Source organism: Meriones unguiculatus, chromosome 7 (genome assembly GCF_030254825.1).
Source record: "Meriones unguiculatus strain TT.TT164.6M chromosome 7, Bangor_MerUng_6.1, whole genome shotgun sequence".
NCBI classification, from domain to species: domain Eukaryota; kingdom Metazoa; phylum Chordata; class Mammalia; order Rodentia; family Muridae; genus Meriones; species Meriones unguiculatus.
In genome coordinates this window covers 53,747,904-53,763,523 of record NC_083355.1, presented here as the reverse complement: position 1 = coordinate 53,763,523, position 15,620 = coordinate 53,747,904, and the positions used below count along the sequence as shown (strand labels likewise).

Sequence of the window (15,620 nt, the reverse complement as noted above, 5' to 3'; positions counted from 1 at the left end):
CCACCACAGGATCCCCAGGAACCACCAGAAAATAACCCCAAACTCCTAAGATAACACAATGGGTAGAGGCCAGCGTAAAAGCTCAAGCAACAAAAGACAGAGCAATATGGCATCTCCAGAACCCAGTTACCCAGGGGCAAGTAGCCCTGGACACCCCACCATAACTGAAATCCAAGAAGATGACCTAACAAGTATGCTCATGAAGATGATAACAGAGGAAACAAATAAGATTCGTAAAGACATAGAGGAAGATAAACTCAAACAGAATATTGCCATCCGTAAAGAAATAGAGGAAGCTGCAGCCAAACAGTTTATGGCCTTTAGAAAGGAAATGCTTAAAACACTGAATGAAATGAAAGAAACAGAGTTGAAGGAACTAAAAGAAAAACAGGAAAGTACAATCAGACAGGTGAAGGAAGTAAACAAAACAACTCAAGACCTGAAGATAGAATTGGAAAAATTAAAGAAAACACAAATGGAAGAAATAATGGAAAGGAAGAATCTAGGGAAGAAAACAGGAACTACAGAGGTAAGCATAACCAACAGACTGCAAGAGATAGAAGAAAGAATCTCAGGTGTAGAAGATACAATGGAAGAAATCGATGTATCTGTCAAAGAAAATGTTAAATCTGAAAAATTCCTGACACAGACCGTCCAAGAAATGCAAGACAATATGAAAAGACAAAACCTAAGAATAATAGGTATAGAGGAAAAAGAAGACTCCCTTCTCCAAGGCCCAGAAAATATTTTCAACAAAATCATTGAAGAAAATTTCCCCAAGCTAAAGGAGAGGCCAATTAGAATACATGAGGCCTACAGAACACCCAGCAAATTTGACCAGAAAAGAAAATCCTCCCGCCACATAATAATCAAAACAGTAAGTATACAGAACAAAGAAAAAATACTAAAAGCTGCAAGGGAAAAAGGCCAAGTAACATATAATGGCAAACCCATTAGAATCACACCTGACTTTTCAACAGAGACTATGAAAGCCAGAAGGGCCTGGACAGATATCATGCAGACCCTAAGAGAACACAGATGTCAGCCCAGGCTACTATACCCAGCAAAACTCTCAGTCCTCATAGATGGAGAAAACAAGATATTCAATGACAAAAACAAATTTCAACAATACCTACAAACAAATCCAGCATTACAGAAGACACTGGAAGGGAAAATACAACCCAAGAAAGCTAGCTACATTCAAGAAAACACAGGAAATAAATAACCTCACTTCAGTAAAACAAAAAGCAACCAAGCACACAACCTGATGAGCACAGCCAACATCAAAATCAAGAGATCTAACAACCACTGGTCATTAATCTCTCTCAACATCAATGGACTCAACTCTCCAATAAAAAGACACAGATTAACAGAATGGATACGTAAACAAAACCCAGCAATCTGTTGCATACAAGAAACACACCTAAGACACAAAGATAGACATTACCTGAGGGTAAAGGGTTGGAAGACGACTTTCCAAGCAAACGGACCCAAGAAGCAAGCAGGAGTAGCCATTCTAATATCTGATAAAATAGACTTTCAACCAAAATTAATCAAAAGAGATGGGGAAGGACACTTCATACTCATCAAGGGAAAATTCCACCAGGAAGACATCACAATCCTGAACATCTATGCCCCAAATACAAGGGCACCCACATTTGTGAAAGAAACATTGATAAAATTTAAAGCACATATAGATCCACACACATTAATAGTGGGAGACTTCAACACCCCACTCTCAACAAAGGACAGGTCAACCAAACAGAAATTAAACAAAGAAACAATGTCTCTGACAGAGGTCATGAATCAAATGGACCTAACAGACATTTACAGAACTTTACACCCAAACACAAAAGAATTTACCTTCTTCTCAGCACCTCATGGAACCTTCTCAAAAATAGACCACATAGTGGGTCACAAAGCAAGCCTCAACAGATACAAGAAGATTGAAATAATCCCATGTATCTTGTCTGATCACCATGGAATAAAGCTGGACCTCAACAATAACAGAAATAACAAAAAGCCTACACACACATGGAAACTGAACAACTTGTTACTAAATGACAGCTGGGTCAGGGAAGAAATAAAGAAAGAAATTAAAGTCTTTCTAGAAATCAATGAAAATGAAGACACAACATACCCGAACTTGTGGGACACAATGAAAGCAGTGCTAAGAGGAAAGTTCATAGCACTAAGTGCCTTCAAGAAGAAATTCGAGACAGCTCATTCAAGCACCCTAATGGCTCAATTAAAAACCCTAGAAAAAGAAGAAGCAGACACACCAAGAAGGAGTAGACGGCTGGAAATAATCAAACTCAGGGCTGAAATCAATCAATTGGAAACAAATAAAACAATTCAAAGAATCAATGAAACCAAGAGCTGGTTCTTTGAGAAAATCAACAAGATCGACAAACCCTTAGCCAGGCTAACTAAAAGGCAGAGAGACACCACCCAAATCAACAAAATCAGAAATGAAAAGGGGGATATAACTACAGACACTGAGGAAATCCAAACAATCATTAGGACTTACTTCAAAAGTCTATATGCCACAAAATTTGAAAATCTAAATGAAATGGACAATTTTCTTGATCGATTTGACTTACCAAAGCTGAACCAGGACCAGGTAAATCAACTAAATAGACCTATATCCCCCAAAGAAATAGAAGCGGTCATCAAAAGTCTCCCATCCAAAAAAAGCCCAGGACCAGATGGCTTCAGCGCAGAATTCTACCAGACCTTCAAAGAAGAGCTAACACCAATTCTCTTCAAACTATTCCACAAAATAGAAACAGAAGGAATATTACCAAATTCATTCTATGAAGCCACAGTCACCTTGGTACCTAAACCTCACAAAGACTCAACAAAGAAAGAGAATTTCCGGCCAATCTCCCTTATGAACATTGATGCAAAAATACTTAATAAAATACTTGCAAACCGAATCCAAGAACACATCAAAGATATTATCCACTATGACCAAGTAGGCTTCATCCCAGGTATGCAGGGGTGGTTCAATATACGGAAATCCATCAATGTGATCCACCATATTAACAAACTGAAAGAAAAAAAACACATGATAATCTCCCTAGATGCTGAAAAAGCCTTTGACAAAATCCAACATCCATTCATGTTCAAAGTATTGGAGAGATCAGGGATACAAGGCACATATCTAAACATAGTAAAGACGATATACAGCAAGCCTATAGCCAACATCAAACTGAATGGAGAGAAACTTAAAGCAATCCCACTGAAATCAGGGACAAGACAAGGCTGCCCACTCTCTCCATATCTCTTCAACATAGTGTTGGAAGTCCTTGCTAGAGCAATAAGACAGTTGAAGGAGATCAAGGGGATACAAATTGGAAAGGAAGAAGTCAAATTATCACTATTTGCAGATGATATGATAGTATACGTGACTGACCCCAAAAACTCTACCAGGGAACTCCTACAGCTGATAAACACCTTCAGCAAAGTGGCAGGATACAAAATTAACTCAAAAAATCAGTAGCCCTCCTGTATACAAAAGACAAAAGGGCTGAGAAAGAAATTAAGGAAACAACACCCTTCACAATAGCCACAAATGACATAAGGTACCTCGGAGTAACCCTAACCAAGGAAGTCAAAGACTTGTACGAAAAAAATTTCAAATCTCTGAAGAAAGAATTAGAAGAAGATATGAGAAGATGGAAAGATCTCCCATGCTCATGGCTTGGTAGGATTAACATAGTAAAAATGGCCATCTTACCAAAAGCAATCTACAGATTCAATGCAATGCCCATCAAATTACCAACACAATTCTTTACAGACCTGGAAAGGAAAATTCTCAACTTCATATGGAATAACAAGAAACCCAGAATTGCTAAAACAATCCTCTACAATAAAAGATCTTCTGGAGGTATCTCCATCCCTGATCTTAAGTTGTACTATAGAGCAACAGTTTTAAAAACTGCATGGTACTGGCATAGAAACAGAATGGTGGATCAATGGAACCGAACAGAGGACCCAGAAATAAACCCACACACTTATGGACACCTGATCTTTGACAAAGACGCCAAAACCATACAATGGAAAAAAGATAGCATCTTCAACAAATGGTGCTGGTCTAACTGGATGTCTACATGTAGAAAAATGAAAATAGATCCATACTTGTCACCCTGCACAAAACTGAAGTCCAAGTGGATCAAAGACCTCAACATAAAACCAGACACATTAAATCGGCTTAAAAAAAAAGTGGGAAATACCCTAGAACTCATTGGTACAGGGGGAAACTTCCTGAACAGAACACCAACAGCACAGGCTCTAAGAGCAACAACCAATAAATGGGACCTCATGAAACTGAAAAGCTTCTGTAAAGCAAAGGACACCGTCATCAAAACAAAGCGACCACCTACAGATTGGGAAAGAATCTTCACCAACCCTTTATCTGACAGAGGACTCATATCCAGTATATATAAAGAACTAAAGAAGCTGAAAAGCAGCAAACCAAGTAATCCACTTAAAAAATGGGGAACAGAGCTAAACAGAGAATTCTCTGTAGAGGAATACCGAATGGCCGAGAAGCACTTAAAGAAATGCTCAACCTCATTAGCCATTAGGGAAATGCAAATCAAAACAACCCTGAGATTTCACCTTACACCCATGAGAATGGCCAAGATCAAAAACTCAAGTGACAACACATGCTGGAGAGGTTGTGGAGAAAGGGGAACCCTTCTCCACTGCTGGTGGGAATGTAAACTTGTACAACCACTCTGGAAATCAATCTGGCGCTTTCTCAGACAACTAGGAATAGCGCTTCCTCAAGATCCAGCCATACCACTACTGGGCATATATCCAAAAGAGGCTCAAGTACACAAAAAGGACATTTGCTCAACCATGTTTGTAGCAGCTTTATTTGTAATAGCCAGAAGCTGGAAACAACCCAGATGCCCCTCAATTGAAGAATGGATGCAGAAATTGTGGTACATCTACACAATGGAATATTACTCAGCAATGAAAAATAAGGAAATCATGAAATTTGCAGGTAAATGGTGGGATCTGGAAAGGATCATCCTGAGTGAGTTGTCTCAGAAGCAAAAAGACACACATGGTATATACTCACTCATATAGACATACAACATAGGACAAACCCACTAAAACCTGTGCATCTAAAGAAACTAAGCAAGAGAGAGGACCCTAACTAAAACGTCCAATCCCCATCCTGCAAGGCAAAGAGGATGGACATCAGAAGAAGAAGAAAACAGGAAACAACCTAGGAACCTACCACAGAGGGCCTCTGAAAGCCTCTGCCCTTCAGACTATCAAAGCAGATGCTGAGCCTGATGGGCAACTGTTGGGCAGAGTGAACGGAATTTTAGGTAAGAACTGGGAAATAGTAAGAGCTGGAGAGGACAGGGTCTCCACAAGGAGAGCAACAGAACAAGAAAATTTGAACATAGGGAACTTCCCAGAGACTCATACTCCAACCAAGGACTATTCATGGAGATAACCTAGAACCCCTGCACAGATGTAGCCCAGGGCAGTTCAGAGTCCAATTGGGTTACATAGTAATGTGAAGAGGGACTGCCTCTGACATACTCTGATTGGCCTGCTCTTTGATCACCTCCCTCTGGGGGGGGGAGCAGCCTTACCAGGCCACAGTAGAGGACAATACAGCCACTTTTGATGTGAACTGACAGACTAAGATCAGAAAGGAGAGGAGAACCTCCCCTATTAGTGGACTTGGGGAGTGGCATGCAAGCAGAGGGAGGAGGGAGGGTGGGATAGGGATGGGAGGAGGGAGGGGCTTATGGGGGGATGCAGAATGAATAAAGTGTAATTGATGAAAAATTTAAGAAAAAAGGGAAAAAAATAATTTAAGAACCTTAAATGACTTTCAAAATTGGAGGAAAACATGGAGTTAGTCAATTGGCATGGAGCACGTCTCGCCCCTGGGGGCAATGGTCTCCTGAACCTACTCAGACCTCGGACACCACCACTGCTAGTTCTAGAACTGACGCGGGATGTTCCAACGAGGGGTTAAGGCTTCTCATAATATTTCCTATAAGCCCACACCTGTTTGTCTATATCTCCCATTTTTATTCATTATTAGCCAGATAGAGCCAAGTAATTGTGGTAATGATACTTGCTTTTTTGCCCAATGCTGGAATGCCAGTACAGTTAGGTATGCCCTGGTTACTCGCATGCCTCACTGGGTGCCTATGCCCATTGATGCCCCTCACGCTATGACTCTCTGCAGACAGAAAAGGGATCTTGGAACTACAGCCACCATTGTTACTACCATCTCATTGACGGCTGTTGGAGCTACCACCAGGGCATTAGCCATGAGTCATACTGGGTAGACGGCACAGACCCTGAATAATCATTTAGCCAATGTAGCTCATGCCTTAGTTGTACATAAAGGAATTAATGCTCAACTAAAAGGAAGCTTGATGGTGTTCAATCAGAGGATTGACCTCTTGCAGGAGCAAATTGATACCCTATGGCAAATCGCTCAACCTGGCTGTCAATGAAAGTATGCTGGACTTTGTGTCACTAGCATACAACATGAGAATTTCTCCTGCGCTGCAAATCTGTCTAAACAATTGTTGAGCTATATTTTAGGTAATTGGACTGGAGAATTCGATACTATGATGGAGCAGCTGAGAGTGGCCATTGTCACAGTAAATTCTACCGGAGTGGACGCAGGACTAGCCACAGGATTATCAACATGGATTGCTGCAGCCATGAATCATCTGAAGGAATGGGTGGGCATGGGAGTGTTAGCAGGCCTTCTGGTGTTGGTCTCCTTGGTTTGCCTGTGGTATATATGCAAGATTAGAGTCTCACAACAGTGTGATGCAGCCATGGTCATTCAGGCCTTTACAGCCATTGAAGCAGGACATTCTCCCCAAGCATGGTTGGATACCATAAAAAGCTAAAATGATACGCTCAGGATGCGAGGCTAAGCACTGCACTCAGGGTCAGCCGCTTTGGACCCAGAGAAGAGCATGTCTGATTGCATGCGGGTTGATGCCCCAGGTCCCGCCTCTGAGAAAAAGGTATCAGACGGGTCTGATGCTCTTTGGGTGGATGACACCTAAATGAACATCTGTACAAAGTCCCAATTTATTTCTAATATCAGAGATCAGACCTCTACTCTTGCCTGATGCATCTAAAACAAAAAGGGGGAACTGTAGAGAGCTGCGGAATGCTATGCCTTAAAGATGGAGCTGGTTTCCGCCTTCCACCTTCCCGATGGTGAGTGCTCTCTGTCACGAACAACTCCACATTTGGCTAAGGCCGAGGATCTGGCTTGCATCTATGTATGTGGACCTATCTGCATTGCCCCCGTGGCACGCCTGGGTTGGCTACCCAGAGGCTATTTAAGCTGTGGGCTGGCTTTCCCCGGGGTCCGAGGATTGTTCAATGTTCCTGAATAAACTGCATTGAAAAAAAAAAAAAAAAGAAGTTAAATAACAAGAAATATATAGCAACTGAATGGTCACCTTCAAAAGCGCTGTATAAATGGCAACTGATGAAATGTTCAGTATCATTCATCACCTGGAAAATGCAAACTAGGTATCTTCATAGTGATACCTTTAGATACCTTCAAAAGCCTATTAAAGTCTCTAAAACATGATAAAACATGTTTTTGAAAAGATAAAGTGTTGGTGAGGACCTGGAGCAGCTGGGACTTTTATCTGTTTTCAGTGATAATGCAAATTAGTAGTGATTGACAGCAGCAGTAGTAAGACACCATAAGTATTTTGGGAAATGGCTTATGTCCTTCTTAAATAGTGAAACTGCATTTACCATGCAATTCAGTAATCCTACTGCTTCCTATCAAGGAAGTCAAAACCCATGTACATACAAGTATTTACAGTGACTTTATTAATAAGCTCAAAAAGTAGATAGGTTATAGGGCCTTCAATGGTAAAGTTCTTGCCTGCCATATGTTAAGTCCTGAATTCTATCCCCAGTAATATAAGATAAACTAAAAAAAAAAAAAATGTTGTCTGATACATAGCTAATAGCCTATCATAGCAGACTGCAGCTGCACAGTGAAAAACAGCTGCTCACCTGTGCCCAGCTTTCTTCCAGAATTATACATAGAAAGAATTCCCTGTTTCTGTTAAATTCATTGAGCTTCCTTCCTGCCACATGTCCACATGTGCTCATGTGCTGGTCCAGAATATAAGTATGCTCTCTTCTGACCTCTGCCCTCCTTTCATGAGGCTCCTCAGTGTTGTGCTGTCACAAGGCTCTCACGTCAGTCCCTTCCTGTCTCCATGCCCATTAACTTCCTGCTACAATAAAGAACATTTCTGAGGGTTTGGAGGACCTCAAAATGAAATATAAAATGTAAAGAGGAACAGTGGAACTCAGCCTAGTAAGATACAAGCATAGGAATTTGTTGACGCAGTGCTGCCTGCAAGGGCCTTGCTAGTCTGTCTTGATTTCTAAGCTGATAGAGGTTTTCAATAATGAATTAGGTATGTGTGGAAGCTGCTCTGCAGAGCTGAGCAAATTGTTTAATCTAATCTTTACCTTGTTCTAGATCGTAACATGTGATATGATGGGAGGTGTGTGTGTGTGTGTGTGTGTGTGTTTACATGGGTATATGCATGCAAGCGTGCACAAGTCTAAGTCTATGTCTGTGTCTATGTCTGTGCCTGTGTCTGTGTGTCTGTGTATGTACCAAAGTCAATTCTGCCCTTGTCTGGTCTTGCCTTGCTTTTTACTTTTGTCCTTGATAAAGATTTAACAGATGCAAAATATGTCTGGTGGATGGAACTTTCCTCTGGTCCTCACTTAGCAGGTCAAGGTATTTACTATAGGTGGAGGAAGACACTCTGTTGATTTGTCATAGGTAGAAGCAGCTAAAAAAAGGTTTGACAGAGCCAGTCCTGTCCCAGGATCCACTTCTCTTCCCTTGCCCCTTATTAAGTCCTTATACTTGAAAATCTCATGCAGTTTTTCAGCCTCACTGTGATAGTCCCTTTCATCATCTCCGATCCAGCATCACCCATGGTCTGAGAAGCAGTATTCTCCCCCATCTTGGAAACATCTACACCCTTAACTCTTGTCTCAGCAAGGTTCTAGGTTTAACACTGAAGATAATCTCCTTAAGCTAATTTTCACCAAGATGCAAGTGACTTGAACCCCTAACCCTGGAAGGCAGCAGTCTCAGCTGTGGGTTGCTACACTTTGGGGGCCGCATATCATCTATATCCTGCACATCAGAGATTTACATTACAATTCATAACAGTAGCAAAATTACGGTTTTGGAGTAGCAATGAAAATAATTTTAAGGTGGGGTCACCACAACATGCAAAGCTGTATTAAAGGACCACAGCATCAGAAAGGTTGAGAACCACTGCTCCGGAGGGTGCTGCTTTCCTAAGAGATGCGGTGAGATGGGCTTCCAGGCTGGCTGTGATCTGGCGAGGGACCCATGCTTTCCATCTGCTCTGACTCACTGCTCTGACTGTTTGGGATTTGTCACCTCCACGTCTGCATTCACATGATAGCTTTATTCTCTTACTTTCATGCCTAGGTGTTTCTATAAACATGAAGTAAGTCGGTTTGGCTTTGGGGAAAACTTAGATGTACTCCCAGACAATGTGTATGCTTAAACTTGGGGGTACGCTCTGCAGATTCCCTGTGGTTGTCATGTCATACACAGAACCGTGTGTCAACAGAAAACAGAAAATGAGTGAATGCATGCATGGGAGGGGCATATACACCCCACTGTAGCATCTATCCAGGTACCAAAATATGTTCTCCTACGTTTTTGTTTGCATAGAAAGTAATTGATTTTATATTGCTTTTTCTATCTTGACATCTCTACCTAGGCTAATAACAGAACCCTGCAAGAGAAGATTTTACAAGTGAACAATTTGGTTGAAGCCTTTGGCAATGCCTGCACTATTATAAATGATAACTCCAGCAGATTTGGAAAATACTTAGAAATGAAATTTACCTCTTCAGGAGCTGTAGTGGGGGCACAGATTTCTGAATACCTTCTGGAAAAATCTCGTGTCATTCACCAAGCCATGTAAGTGCATGTCAGATGTACCTCAGTTCCTGAGCAATATGTGCAGCAATAATGCTTCTAGACCCGAAAGCTCGTTCTAATGCCTCAGTTTATTGATAACCTACTAAGTGTAAATCACTGTTGGAAGTAAAGAGACCCCTCACCAGTGCTTTATTCTCACATATATTAGCATCTGATACAGGAACTGAAAAACGACTTAATAATTATGCTACCACCAAGGAGGTACTAACAGAGTGGAAAAGAGCAAATAGAAAAACCTTATTTCTCCAGGCAAAAATCAATGAGGAATTTAATTAAAAAGAGTAGGCTCTGCTTCTCTTTTAAATATATTAACTATTTTCCTTTTTCTAAATAAACATATATGTTTTTATTTTCTTCTTCCTGTATTTATACTCAGCAGATCTAATAAAATATCCAGGAATGTTCTGCTGTATGGCTATTTTTTATTACTAGTTTATTTTAGGTCATCAATACCACTCATGTATGATTTGATATTAGATTTAGTGACTTTCTTTCAGCAGTTTGTAACTAAATGACAAAATTACTCCATTGTCAAATGACTTTAAAATATCCTTGCTGTTCTTATGAGGGAATTATGGTTATTATTGGATTGTACCCTAGTGGTTTTATTATTTTTTAAGAGGGTGTAAAGTTAGAATCTCACATGTTGATTTCATGTTCAATGTACTCCTTTATTATGGTAACATGTCAGCTAATTTTATATGACAAAAGCTCTTGTTGGTAATTCTTTTATGGTGCTAAGGATCAGTCTCAAGGCCATGCACATGCTAGGTGAATTCTGTAGCACTGAACCACAACCAGGCCTGATTGTGGTTTTAAGTGGTGGGCTGGGGATGGGTTAGTCTATCCAGAGTATTACATTTAAACCTGAAGATTCTCATAGGAGCTTGACTCTGTAACTTTCTGTGTGTGTGATTCAAAGCACTTTATTTAACCCTCCTCACTCTGTGTTTTCATCCTTGTGGTAGAAAATATTAATACATCATCTCCATTAAGATAATTCTTGTTGTAGAGGATTTAGTATAGTAAACAATAAATAATAAGAATACTGTCAGTGCAGCCAAGGACAGCTGTAGCTGCAGCCCATCACAGAATTGTAAATATACTTAAAACATTATGGAATGTTTTACAATTTTTATTTTGTAACTTGATTGTATAACATGAGCTTTGTAGATGACACAATGTCAAAATGCTGAGCATGCCTGAACACCAATAAACACTGTAATGACAATGGTGGCTCCAAAGATTAGAAACATCATGCAGTGCATTGAAGACATTTAATGAAGGCAGATGGCATTATTGATGTGTGCCCAAGGCCAAGAATCAGTAGGTCCAGCCTATGCTTGCCACCTGCACATAGAGGAATCTATGCTCTTATGCATGTATAAATGCAACCACATCTTGGAACTCTTTATTCTGCACCCATAACATTTTAGCCTCTCCTTCAATTGGGTGAAGAACTATGTGAGAGTAATCTGTTAATAGTTCAGTGGAGCCGCCATGTTACACAGAGTCAAGGCACATATTTTCAACATATTGTATGGAATTATGGGCCAGAACATCACTCATACTGAACAACATGAGACTAATACCTTTTGGAGTAACACACTGAAGCCCAGGGTTTGTACCCATAAAATAATCCCTTATTAATTATCCAAATATTGTAAAATGTGGTAAAGAAAAACAACACATTAGAATAATATTTAAAGCATGTTGTGTATTGAATAAGCATTTTGTATCCTAAATGATCTAAGAAATTATGTTAGTGTTACTTGATTACTTCTAGGGAAAAGCACTTCAAGGCCCCAATTTGCCTGTGGGTTGAACTACAACTCAGATAAAATTAAACAACAATTACCTTGTAATTTCTATAAAACAGCTTTTTCATTTTGTGTATATTTTTATGATCCTACTTGTAGTTTTTTTACTCTTGTAAGAAATTGCTTACAATTTTAAACATGTTTATTATTTGATCAAAGCCTCCCATTATTCTCTCCTATCCTTTTTCCCTCTCAGCAAATTCTTTTGTCTTCCCAAAGACCTTCCCATTCTCATGTCTTATGAGTGTATGTGTGGTAACTACTGTGTTTAAGCTGGACTTCATAAGCATGGGTGGGAGTCATTTGCTCACGTGGGAGCAATGTGCTAGTGTCTACACCAGTGAGGAGTATGACTGCCCTTCCACTGCATCCTTTAAGTGTTTATAGCCTTGTGAGGCCTTCTCCCATCCCTGATGGAATGTTGATAGGCAGGTCTTGTGCAGGTAGCCACTGCTGTTTTAAGTGTATGGATACAGCAGTCAGGTCATGTCCAGGAGACAAAGATTTTAAAGGACTCCTTCCCATACCACAGTTCTTATATTTTCTCTATCTCTACTTCTATATGTTGCCTGAGCATGGGGAGCATATATAGCTCATTTAGGCTTGAACATTCAACAGTCACTTGTTTTAAACACATTCATCAGTTTTGGGACTATGCAGTGATTAGTACTCACTGCAAATAGGAGCTTATCTGGCCAAGAGCTCGAGTAGTCTATGAGTATAAACAAATGTTGATGGGCAGTTTGACACCATATCCACTTAGCAACATAACAGTAGTTGGTGCCTGCTCCCCCCAGTCTGTAGCCTCCTCAGCACCTACAGACATACAATTGAAATGTATTCATCTGAAAAAAAATCACTGAAAAGGTAAATGGCAGAAATGGGAAATATACTAAGTGAGGTAACCCACACCCCAAGAGAAAAAAACCATTTCCCATGTGTCAATCCTAGCTAAAACTTTTCAGGTTTCTGTATTTAAATTTAATTGCCTTTAGATACCAGGAAGTAGACTGGGTCCATGTGGGGAGAGACTGCAGTAAAGCAGGAAAGATAGCCGAACATAGACGTTATAAACGAAGAGGAAAGGATTGCTGGAGATAAAAAGTTTCCATAAGGATGGGGTAGGGAGATGAAGGAAGCCTAAACCCAAAAGAACTGTGTGTGGAAAAGCCACACAGAGTATCAGTCTCAGAAAAGACCATGTCCAGATTTTTTGGTTCTGTTGCTCTCCTTGTGGAGCTCCTGTCCTCTCCAGGTATTTCTATCTCCCCCTTCTTTCATAAGATTCCCTGCATTCTGCCCAAAGTTTGGCTATGAGCCTCAGCATCTGCTTTGATACCCTGCTGGTTAGGGTCTTTCAGAGGCCCTCTGTGGTAAGCTCCTGTCCTGTTCCCTGTTTTCTCCCTCTTCCAATGTCCATCTCCTTGGTCTTTCTGAGTGAGAATTAATCATCTTCCTCAGGGTCCTCCTTCTTGCTTAGCTTCTTTAGATGTACAGATTATAGTATGTTTATCTTATATGTTTAATATCCACTTATAAGAGAGTATATACCATGTGTGTCTTTCTGCTTCTAGGATACCTTACTCAGGATGATCTTTTCTATTTCCCACCATTTGACAGCAAATTTCATGATTTCCTTGTTTTTAATTGCTGAGTAGAATTCCATTGTGTAAATGTACCACAATTTCTGTATCCATTCCATTCATGGAAGTAACCTAGAACCACTGCACAGATGTAACCCATGGCAGCTGAGTATCCAAGTAGGTTCCCTAGTAAGGGAAACAGGGACTGTCTCTGACATGAACTCAGTGGCTGGCTCTTTGATCACCTCCCTCTGAGAGGTGAGCAGCCTTACCTGGCCACAGAGGAAGATAATACAGCCAGTCCTGATGAGAACTGATAGGCTAGAGTCAGATGGAAGGGGAGGAGGACCTCATTTATCAGTGGACTTGGAGAGGGGCATGGGAGGAGATAAGGGAAGGATGATGGGATTGGGAGGGAATGAGGTAGGGGGCTATTGCTGGGATACAAAGTGAATAAACTGTAATTAATATAAAAAATAAAAATTAAAAAGAAATGTCATATGGAAACCTGACATTATATAAGTTAATTTAAAAGATAAAAAGTTAAAAAAATGGAATTTGAAAGGAGATACACGCTCCTCCAAGAAGCCATGGGTTATTAAACAAAACTCCTAGTGCCAAGTGTGGCCTTCTTTTGTGAGTTGTTGTGACTAACAGCAACTTACAAACCCCCAGAAGTCCCAAAATAATACGGGCTCTTGCTAATCAAGTTAGCTGCCTACCAAAATGACTGCATACACTACATACTTTAGTTAAAATCAAGCTGAAAATGAGCTGTTATACTCTTCCTTAATAGCTATTTTTCATAGTGCCAAAAGGTTTCATCAGGTCCCTGGAGAAAAAAAAATTATGAACATCTGTGCCCAGCAGTCAACCCTTCAAACTATAATACCAACTTTCCAGATGAGATACCCGAGTGCCATCATTGTTGTTGGGTGCAGGGGGAACAGCCAATTGATTTCTTTATAAATACCTGCAGAAACCAACTGCATCACTGGAGCCACTCAAGTGTCCTCTGGTTGGATTTTATGCCCACTATACAGGAGTACCTCAAATAGAGCACCACTCCACAAGAGGACCTAATACATGATACCCCAAACCAGTTAAAACCTGTATTTATTTCTGTTTTAGTTAATTTGAAACACATTTTATATTCTAAAGAAATGTTTTGCAATGGCAGCTTACAGAATAGAAAAAGATCTTCATCAACCCCACATTTGACAGAGGGCTAATTTCCCGAATATATAAAGAACTCAAGAAATTAGACATCAACAAACCAAATCATCCAATTAAAACTGGGGTACGGAGCTAAACAGTTCTCAGCAGGGGAATCTCAAATGGCTGCGAAGCACATAAAGAAATGTTCAACATCCTAAGCCAGCAGAGAAATACAAATCAAAACAACTCTATGATTCCATCTCACACATGTCAAAATGGCTAAGATCAAAAACCACAACTGACAGCTTATGCTGGCCAGGATGTAGAACAAGGGGAATATTCTTCCATTGCTGGTAGTTTGCAAAGTTGTATAGTCACTTTGGAAATCAATATTAGTAGCTTCTCAGAAAAGTGGAAGATGGTGTACTTCAGAACGCAGCTATACCACCCCTGGGCATGTATACAAAGGATGGTCCATCCTACCAGAAAGACACTTGCTCAGCTATGTCCATAGCAACTTTATTCATAATAGTCAGAAACTGAAAACAACCTAGATGTTTCTCAACAAACCAATTGTTTTTTTTAATCTCATATGTTACACAATAGAGCTGTTAAAAATCATGAAATTTGCAGGCAAATAGATAGAAGTAGAAAAAAACATCATTCCGCATGAGGTGACCCAGACCCAGAAAGACAAACATTATATGTACTCACTTACAAGTGGATATTAGATATAAAGTAATGGATAACCAGGCTACACTCTACAGTCCCAGAGAAGCTAAGTAATAAGGAGGGCTCAAGGAGGATTACATGAATTTCCCTGAAAAGGGGGAAATAGAATCGACATCAAGGGCAGACTGGGTGAGGGGGTGGGAAGGTGAGAAGGGGAACAGGAAGAATCCGGTGGGAGGAGGATGGAGGAAGAAAGTACTAGGAAAGGAATTGGGGGTATACCGTGGAGACAAACTAGAAACAGTGAAATTGAAATTCCCAGTAATCTACAGG

At 40.3% G+C, this 15,620-nt stretch overlaps 1 protein-coding gene across 1 annotated transcript in view; it reads left to right on the top strand.

Moving 5' to 3' along the window:
- The window catches only part of Myo3a (myosin IIIA), a 227,060-nt gene that overhangs the window by 97,999 nt on the left and 113,441 nt on the right, over positions 1–15,620 (top strand). The window contains exon 14 of the mRNA XM_060387450.1: positions 9,831–10,033. Coding sequence (XP_060243433.1) covers positions 9,831–10,033 — 203 coding nt within the window. The remainder of the gene's footprint in view (positions 1–9,830; positions 10,034–15,620) is intronic.